Genomic DNA, 9,424 nt, shown 5'->3' on the forward strand with positions numbered 1-9,424 from the left:
TGTGGATATCACCATTCCATCTCGTGTAGGACTTTCCGCTATCTGCTTCGGCGACGCTTGCTTCTTGCTGTCTTGCTGTCCGCATGGCCCCCTTTCAATTCAACTTGACCGGCCCTCTCGGGTCCGGTGAGGGAAATGCTATTGGGCCAGCGAACACATGAACCCCCCCTCCCCATCATGTTCATCATCGCTTCCCCCAGCTGAAGACACCCCAGTCAAGCTCTGGCTGAATCTCCACATCAATGCAGGCCGTAAGCCACACAAGATAGATGTCTGCTTCTTCTTAGGGCTCTTGTCATGGCTACTACTATATAGCACAGGGTCTCACCCCGATCCTTCACTTGGCCCCAACCTCTGTCACTCGATATGCACACTCGTTCGACATCTTGCCAGTAGCTCGCTATGGCTTCCTTTCGTTCCGCTGCCGTTGTGTCAACGGCGCTGCTTGCCCAGGTAGGTCTCATGGTCCCTCGGGCCCTTGCACTTAGCACCATGACGTCGTCTTCTTACCCGTCTTGAATGTGTAGTTCGCTGCGGCCGGCTTGATAGTGCCCAGAGCGCTGAGCATCCCTACCGACATCCCCAACAACTGGACTTATGTCGCCTGTTATATGTGAGTTTAGATACTAGCTTTGTCGGATGTGCCCACTCGAGCTGACAATCCCACGCAGCGACAATGCAGAGGGCAAGAGAGCCTTGGGTGGCGATGGGTACAACAACGGCACCAGCATGACCAACGAGGATTGCGCCCTCTTCTGCATGGATAGAGGCTACGGCATGGCTGGAACCGAGTACGGCGCCGAGTGCTGTCAGTTGACCCAAGTGCCCGTGATATACTTGCTCGTCGCTGACCCCATCTCAAGACTGCGGTGACAAGCCCAACGAGGCTTCGACCATCGTGGATGATTCCGAATGCAGCGTCCCCTGTGCCGGCGACAACACTCAACCCTGCGGAGCTGGAAACAGACTGTCCGTATTCAGCGGTCTCGCTAAGACCCCTGTTCCTCCGGCTGCTATTGACGGCTGGAAGTACGAAGGATGTTACACGTCAGTGCTCCTCGTCACCTTTTCCTACCGCGCATAGTTCTGACTGACAGGTAATCCAGTGAAGGAAATGGAGGCAGAACTCTCACACACGGCGCCGGCGTGCCTGGTGGTTCCGCTGCTAGTACGTACTCTGTCGAGACACTCCTTTCTATCCGGGACGGGATTAGCTGACTCGGACCAAGTGACCAACGACCTCTGCACTGCTGCTTGCAAAAAAGACGGATACACCATCGCAGGAACTGAGTACTCGGGAGAGTGCTACTGTGGTAACGAGTACGCCAACGGCGGCGCCCAGGTTTCCCAAGGCTGCAACATGGCCTGCAACGGTGACTCGGCCCAGATCTGCGGAGGCGGCAGCCGGCTCAGCGTCTGGTCCCTGATCGGGTCCGGCTCGAACCCGACCGCGACCATCTCCACCAAGCCCTCGGAGCCCACCTCGTCCGGCAGCCCCGCCGAGCTGCCCGCGCCCTGGGCCTACAAGGGCTGCTACACAGAAGGCAGCAGCGGCCGCGCCTTCTTGAACCAGCAGCCCGACAGCCAGACGCTGACGGTCGAGTCCTGCGTCGAGACCTGCGTCGGCCTCGGCTACGCCGTCTCGGGCATGGAGTACGGCGCGCAGTGCTTCTGCGACAACTTCGTCCGCAACGGCGCCGAGCTCGTTGGCGACTCGGACTGCAGCATGGCCTGCGCGGGCAACCCGGGCCAGAAGTGCGGTGCCGGCAACAGGCTGTCCGTCTACTCCAACGACACCCTCATCGTGTACCAGCCGCCCAAGCCCCAGACCGAGAACCTCCCGGCCAATTGGGAATACGTCGGCTGTATCGCGTACGTCGCATCCTCTCTTAATCGTCATTTGCACTCCGTCGCTGCATACTAATACTGGGTCCAGGGATGACATCGCTGACCGTACTTTCCCATGGATGTCCAACAACATCGAGAATGCCACCATCTCCGAGTGCATCGCTGGGTGCAGTCGCTTCGGCTATGAGGCTGGCGGTCTCGAGTATGGTTATCAGTGCTGTAAGTCGGCAATGGCTTCTCGGTTCATTTGGTGGTGTAACTGACTCAAACTCGCAGTCTGCGGTGATGTCCCATTGGGTGCCAAAGCTACCCTTCTACCCGAATCCGAGTGCAGTGTTGCCTGCCCTGGTGATCCCCAGATTCTATGCGGTATGTTCGCCCCTCCCCCTCATCGTAGCGTCCTCTCAATTACTGACGTCTTCTAGGTGGTGGCAACAGAATCTCGTACTACCGTTGGACCGGTCCCCAGCTGACGACCTGGTCGTATGCCTCGGGCCCCGCCGCCGGCAGCTACGACTTCATCATGTCTGCGCCCATCATCCCGCTGATCAGCACGGTCGGCATCAACGACAAGGTCGTCTTCGTGGAGAAGCACGGCACGTCCAAGGAGGCCAACAGCAGCGGCTCCTTCGAGTTCGACCCCTCGCTGGCGCCGCAGTACGGCACCGCCTTCCGCGAGCTCCAGCTCAAGACGGACGTCTTCTGCTCGGGCTCCATCGTCATGCCCGACAAGGTCGGCCGCCAGATCAATCTGGGCGGCTGGTCCCTCGATTCGCTGTACGGCATCCGCCTCTTCACGCCCGACAGCGAGCTCGGCACCAACGGCACCAACCAGTGGGAGGAGGACTACACCAAGCTGGCCCTCATGGCCGGCCGCTGGTACCCCACGGCCGCCACCCTGTCCAACGGCTCGATCCTGGTCATGGGCGGCGAGGACGGCTCCGACGGGCCCATGGTGCCGAGCGCCGAGGTCGTGCCCAAGCCGCCGGGCGTCACCGCCGTCACCTACCTCGACTACCTCGCCAACGTCGAGAAGGTCAACTCGTACCCCTTCGTCGCGGTCCTGCCGTCGGGCGACATGTTCTTCGCGCAGTACAACGAGGCCCGCATCATCTCGCAGGTCGACTTCCACAGCATCCGCTCGCTGCCCAAGATGCCCGGCGCCGTCAACAACCCCGACGCCGGCCGCAACTACCCGCTCCAGGGCACCATGATGCTCATGCCCCATTACGCGCCCTACACCGACCCCTTGACCGTCTTGGTCTGCGGGGGTACCACCGACGGCGCCAACTTCGGCATCGACAACTGCATCTCTACCGAGCCTGACAATGCCGGTGCCCAGTGGCGCATCGAGAGAATGGTGAGTCCCTCCTTCCTTTCGTTCACTTAATCATAGCGACTCAAGCAACTGCTAACTCTGGCAATACAGCCCTCGACCCGTGTCGTCAGCCTGATGGTCGCCCTCCCCGACGGCCGCTACGTCATTATGGGCGGCTCCTACAACGGCCGCGCCGGCTTCGGCCTGCAGCCCGACCCGCCCAACCTGTCGGCGGTGCTGTACGACCCGGCCAAGCCCCTCGGCAGCCGCATGACCATGTGGGCCAACACGACGATCCCGCGCCTGTACCACTCCGAGGCCGTCCTCATGTCGGACGGCCGCATCCTCGTGTCGGGCTCCGACCCCGAGGACGACAAGCACCCCCAGGAGCACCGCCTCGAGTACTTCTCCCCCGACTACATCCTGTCGGGCGCCCCGAAGCCCACCTTCACCATCACCAACAAGGACTGGGCCTACGGCGACAAGGTGAACTTCCAGCTCACATCCACATCGGGCGGCGCTATTCGGGTGTCCCTGCTCGCTGCCGTCGGCTCGACGCACGGTAACAGCATGGGCCAGCGCACGCTGTTCCCGGCCCTGACCTGCAACGGCAACAGCTGCACCGTCACGGCGCCGCCCAACGCCAACGTGAGCCCGCCGTCATGGTACCAGATGTTCGTGCTCGACGGGCCCACGCCCAGCCACGCGGTCTGGGTCCGCATCGGTGGGGACCCGGCGCGGCTGGGCGACTGGCCCCAGCTTCCTGGCTTCACTCAGCCGGGCGTCTAAGGATTGGGGGACGACACCGCGAGGGGCTTTTTCCTGTGTTCCCGCTCAGAGGGAGAATATGGAGGGTCAAAAAGGATTTCCTCTGTCTATACGTACTTATTTACTTACCCGAGTACCTAATGCTGTAATACCGGGACACGTGGTTAGGAGGAGGGGAAAATGGGATGCACCTTTCGTAGTATCTAACTAGGGGTAATCAATCAATCAAGTCAAAGTCAAGAAACCTTCTCAATCCCACTCGCCAGCGCCGACCAAGTGACTGGATCTGCCTCGTTATTTTTGCGAGAAAAAGGTTCATCCCGTCCTCGTCTCCCGCTTTGTCGACACTTTCTTTGACGGAACCTTGTCGCTGCCTTGCACGCGAGAAACGTCTGACGCCCAACCCAACTTAAACCCACCCCGTTTTTGACTTCCCGTCGCCACCACACACTTTGCAGTGTCCACCGCGGGCCGGCACGTCGTCCCATAACCGCCCAAACCAAACCAAATGCGCGGAAAACCACGAGGTGAACTGGAAAATCCTAACCCTAAAGTTTCTTTCAATCCCCATTCGCGAAAAAGCGAAGTGAGAAGGTTTGACGTATGTATGTACGTGGTGCATTGATGGCATGGCGGGGTACAGGATAAAGTCAGTATTGGCCACGACTACGACGAATATTCTTTTTTTTTTGGAGGGGAAATAGAAACGTTTCCGCTACAGCACTGCATTAAAGTCAACAAGTCCCATTTCTGTCAGGTAACCGGTAGATGATAGGTAGGTTGGGAAACTAGCTGGACCCATCATTGTATGCGTTGTTTGCCCAGGTGGAAGAAATCCACATGGTCTTCACCCACCGGACTCCATGTCCGGCTGTCGGTAACCCCGTTCTCAAGGCGCGTTGGTATTGGAACTTTGGCATATATTATCATTTCTCTTTCTCTTTCTTTCCTCTCGCCCTTCGTTTCATCTAAAAAGCGAAGGTTGTCGGTAACACCAGCAGGTGAATAGATATACTACCTACTCTCCCACATGGGACTCGGAATCCCCGAAACGTAAAAACAAGACCATTCCTCCCAAAATTACAGAGCCCGGCCCCTTATTCCCAACCATGCACCGTAGCAGTAATCCCCAATCCGAAGCAACAGCGCATAATAGGCTCCTACTCCGTTGTCATTGTCGCTACGAAGTCGGGTAGCGGTGGTCCCAAGCCAGCGAATTGGGGAGCCGCAAGCGGAGACGTGGATCCAGCAGATAAGAGATGGATATTACTTTGAGAGACCAAGAGAGATTTGGACGAGCTGATAGGATTGATGATGGTTGGTGGTAATGACTGAGCGCGAGACCAGAACACCCCAGTTATGGCTGATGATGGAAAACGAAAAACAAAACACACGAACATGGAGCAAAAACAGGGTCAGAAAAAACAAAATGCACTGATATACAGAAAAACTTTCCACAAGAGACTTCATACGTTTCCTTCCGCCACGTGCCACCCACACCATATGCCCCTTCTTCGTCCCCGGCTCTCCTCCCCGTCTGGCCGGTCTGTTGTCTTCGTATAAATTTGGGCAGTCCAGCTCAACTGCCACTGCACATAATGCCACGTCTCGTCGTCGTCGTCTTCTTCCCGTCTTCTTCCCGTCTTCTCCTTTCTTCTTTCTTTCTTTCTTCTCTTCATATTTTCGTTCTTCATTCCCAAGCGGAAACTGGTGTTTTGGTGCTGCTGCTTCGCGTCCCAAGATGTATGTTGCGGATAGGTGTATTGTTGATTAAATTAGGCATCTCATTCGCCAGCTAGCCAGCCAACCAGCATCGCCTTGCCATCTAATTGATGTGCATATGCGTCGTAACAGCGTAACCATCGTGAACAGACTCCACCGTACCCTTCGGCCCTATCAAAAACCACGAGGGGTGGGCGACCCAGGGCAGGCAAGGAATCCCAGGAGGGTATAGAAGTTGGATATCGTGATGCCGTGAATGGTCGCCCATATCGTCGCTGTATGTTTGTTGTATCCAGTTAACTTTTCGGTTGGTACGCGGTGGCGTCGGTCATCGTAAAAAGGGTATAGTCATATAGAACGGCCGGCAGAGAGGCGCGTTCGTTTCCACGCAGTGCTTTGTCCCCCGATTAGTTGGGCAAATCGCTTCCACCACCGCCGAACGGTACATCCAGCACTGATGCAACTCCGTCAAACAAGCCGCGACACAAGAGGTCTGGACTTCCAGATCACCTCCGACATTTGAAAGCAGAACATAAAAGCAAAATCATATTACAAGGCGTTAATAGCGGGTTGAGTCGAATGCCAAGGAGGGGGAGAGTGGCCCGGGTCAGCACAGCACTCCCCCGTATCGAGAAATCACGTCAGCCTCTCCAAGCCCATCTGGCGATCGGCTCAGGGAACAGACGCAGTGTTGGAAGCTTGAAGCATTCTATATCTCTAAGTATGTCGTAAATCGTCTCTCGTTCGAGCATCATTGTGTCGAGGAAGCGACAGGGTCGATGGAGCAAGGGATTCTTCCGCCGAAGGAATCCCTTAGTGGAAGCGAGAAGCGCCGGAGCTGCGTCCTGCGTCCGAAGAGTCTGGATGAGGCACTATATGTTAGCTGTATTCGAAGACGGGGGTTCAGTGGTAAATTGAGAGAATGTGCAAGCTTACCACTGCCTCGCTGCATGTGGCCGCGATTTCGGCCGCTGAAGGCCTCGCCCCATTCAGGACCTCTAGGCTGTCGGTCAGGCGCAGTTCGGCCAGCAGAGCCGTTAGCACCGGGTCTCTGACTGCCAATAGCGCCAGGAGCCTCGCGAGAGCGAAGGTGGGCCGAGTCGTAGCCAAGGTTCAGGCCACCCATGTTGTTGGCCAGCATATCAGGGCCGGCGCTCGTGTTCTGAGCCGAGGTCGGAGTCAGGTTAGGAGGCGTGGTGAGGTTGTAGTCGGCGTAACGCGAGGAAGCGAAGCCGTTGCCGATACCAGCATAGCTTGAGCCAGACGGAGCGGGACTGGGGCTCTTGCGCAGGTCGGCGAAACTCTTGGCCTTCTGAAGGCTCTGCGGGTTGTTGTACTCGGGGCTGCCGGGAACCTCCAATGTCGGCCCCTGTCTGCCTACGGTGTGGTAGGCGCCGGACCCGTCTCTCCGGGCGGCAAAGTCAAAGGTGGCAGCGCGGCTAAGGCCTCTGCGGTGGTCTTCCCAAGAGACATTAGGCGGCAGCTGGGTCTGCACGTGGGCAGGGGGCGAGTTCTGGGGCCTCTTCATGACCTGGATCTGGCGTCTGTCAGCCTCACCAACGGAACGGTGCTCCAGCCCCATGTTATGGGCCAGAATGTGAATCTGTCGGCGTTGTTCCGGTGCGACATCAGGCGGGAAGATGTGAACCTCGCGGCTGGGGTCGTTCTTGAACAGGGTAAGCTGCGTGTAGTATTCGAGTGTGTCAGGGTCATTCAAATCTACGTCGCGCAAAGGGGATCCAGTGGGCTGCTTGCTCACGCTAACACCGAGAGCTTGCAGAGCGTGCTGTTGATGGACTGGCAGAGGCGCGCGGTGCTGCTCTTCGAGCTGACCCCTCTTCTCTCGCTTTTCCCGATCGATGCGATCTCGCTCTTCCTGCGGCAGCATCTTCTTGTACTCGACTCGGAGCTTGCGGCCCATGACCTCCATTCCGTTCATCTTCTGGATCACAATAGCCGTGTCCTCGGGGGTCGAGAAGTTGGCAAAGGCCAGGCCTCGGAACACGCCCTTGTCGAAGTGGTAGTTGAACGCGTAGGGCTGAGGAAGGTTCATGGTGGCCATGATCCCTTGCAGCATCTCCTTCCGGCACTGGAATTGGATGTTCTTAATGACGATGGCGGTAGGGATAAGCTGCTCGGAATCGCCAGAGGCCGGGGTCGTGAGGACTCGATCGGCGAGATCCATGTCGCTGTCGTTCATCGACATGTTTCCGTCGTACATTTGGTTCATAGAGTGCACGTGTTGAGGTGCCTGCTGGTCGGTCCAGTTCTGCGGTGGATCAGTGGAGTTAGCAAACGTCGCAGGTGGCAAATCCAAGGCCTGGTGGACTTACGGTAGGCAGAGCAGCTCTGCGATTGACAGGTCGCGAACCGATTCGACCGTTGCCATTCAGGGGACCATTCATGGTTGCGGCGCCACCAGCGTTGTTGTATCCCCAGGTCTGGCTGTTCTCGAGCATATAACCGCTTTGTTGTTGCATGGAGCTCGGGTTGAGACGGTCGAACCGATGCATCGCGTCGAACCGCTCGTCGGGCGAGTATAGGGCCGAGGAGCCCAGGGGGCCGCCGAGGTTGTCCATGGGCCTTTGGGCAGAACGATGGCCTTGCAGTCCCGAGCCCAAACCGACGGTGGCATAGCCTTGTCTCGTCGAACCCGGCGACCTGTTCGCTGACGGGGGGTAGTCGTAATACATGTCGTGTTGCTGTTGATTCATGGTGATGAAGCTATTTTGAGGGTGTGGTTGCTATTGAGAATAACCAGAATCCGCGAGGGGAAAGACGCAGCTGCTAGTTACCTAACTAGCAGGCTGCCGATCCCTTCTTGTCCCCCAAATCGATCTCTTGCTGGTCCGGGAGGTGTTGTGGCGACGCGAACCAGGCAGGGCAGATGACTTGTAGAGGTCAAATGAAAAAGCTGGTCGCGAGTGAGGGCGGAGGGGTTTGAAATGATAGGCCAAAAGGGTGCGGCTTTTCTACCCGGATCGACTGTGCTTATTGCTGGAGATGGCCAAGGCGAAGACGGGAGGGTTGGAGGTGCAGGAGCACGAGGTGGTCAGGTCGCTCGCTTGTCGTTGCAAGTGTGTGTGCAGGGCACGGGGGGTGGGATGGGAAAATGGCTGGAAAGCACAAATTGCCCAAGCAACGGAGAGCAAAGAGCCAGTAAGCAGCGGCGATAGCTCAAGCTGGCAGGATTTGAACAGGAGGGTGGGTTTGGGAGGAGAGGGGCCCAGAGAGAGCGACGCAAAAAAAGCCGGAGAGGAAAATAAAAACAAGTCGCACTCGGTCACGGGATGGATACCGAGTTAGCTGTTAGCGACTTCTGCTTTTCCGGGATGTATGCACCTGGGATGATGCAGGTAGGGCAAGGCGATCAAGTATAACAAGGCTTGTCTCGAGACAGGCTTGGGGGGGAGAGGACCAAGACGTCAAGACTCCAGCAACAACGGCAGGCAGGTAGGATAATGGTCTGTCTATCTATCGGTCGGTCTGATGAGGTAAGGTAAGGACCAAGGATTGGGAGGTGAGGAGGGCGGGAGGAATGGAAAAAAAATGTCGGCGGAGAAAAACTGAGTTTGGGCGCAAAGACCCCAGAAACCCAGAAACCCGATTTTCCTGCTTCTTGCTTTTCGAGAGCGTGGTAAGGTACGGATGGTGGATGGTGGACGGTGGTGGATGGGCAGCACCTGTAGCTCGGTAGCGGGAGGTAAAGCTGGTAAAAATAGTGTGACGATGGTCTCCTCTCTCTCTCTCTCTCTCCTTCTTTCTCTT

General features: G+C 57.2%; 2 protein-coding genes across 2 annotated transcripts; one reads left to right on the forward strand and one right to left on the reverse strand.

Moving 5' to 3' along the window:
- Positions 1–402: 402 nt before the first annotated feature.
- Positions 403–3,955, forward strand: PG985_009601 (uncharacterized protein; the record flags this gene model as incomplete). Its single annotated transcript, XM_066829369.1, has 10 exons — positions 403–453; positions 528–613; positions 672–808; positions 864–1,047; positions 1,107–1,168; positions 1,230–1,872; positions 1,937–2,067; positions 2,125–2,217; positions 2,274–3,208; positions 3,278–3,955. The coding sequence occupies 10 exons, from the start codon at positions 403–405 to the stop codon at positions 3,953–3,955; spliced, it is 3,000 nt and encodes a 999-aa protein (XP_066684281.1).
- Positions 3,956–6,469: 2,514 nt separating this feature from the next.
- Positions 6,470–8,370, reverse strand: PG985_009602 (R3H domain-containing protein; the record flags this gene model as incomplete). The annotated part of the gene is made up of 3 exons (XM_066829370.1): positions 6,470–6,516; positions 6,593–7,925; positions 7,990–8,370. 3 exons carry the CDS (start codon positions 8,368–8,370, stop codon positions 6,470–6,472), a joined length of 1,761 nt encoding a protein of 586 aa, XP_066684282.1.
- Positions 8,371–9,424: the final 1,054 nt, after the last annotated feature.

The sequence above is a fragment of the Apiospora marii genome, assembly GCF_038362585.1.
Source record: "Apiospora marii strain CBS 49790 chromosome Unknown utg000005l_segment0_segment0, whole genome shotgun sequence".
Classification (NCBI taxonomy): domain Eukaryota; kingdom Fungi; phylum Ascomycota; class Sordariomycetes; order Amphisphaeriales; family Apiosporaceae; genus Apiospora; species Apiospora marii.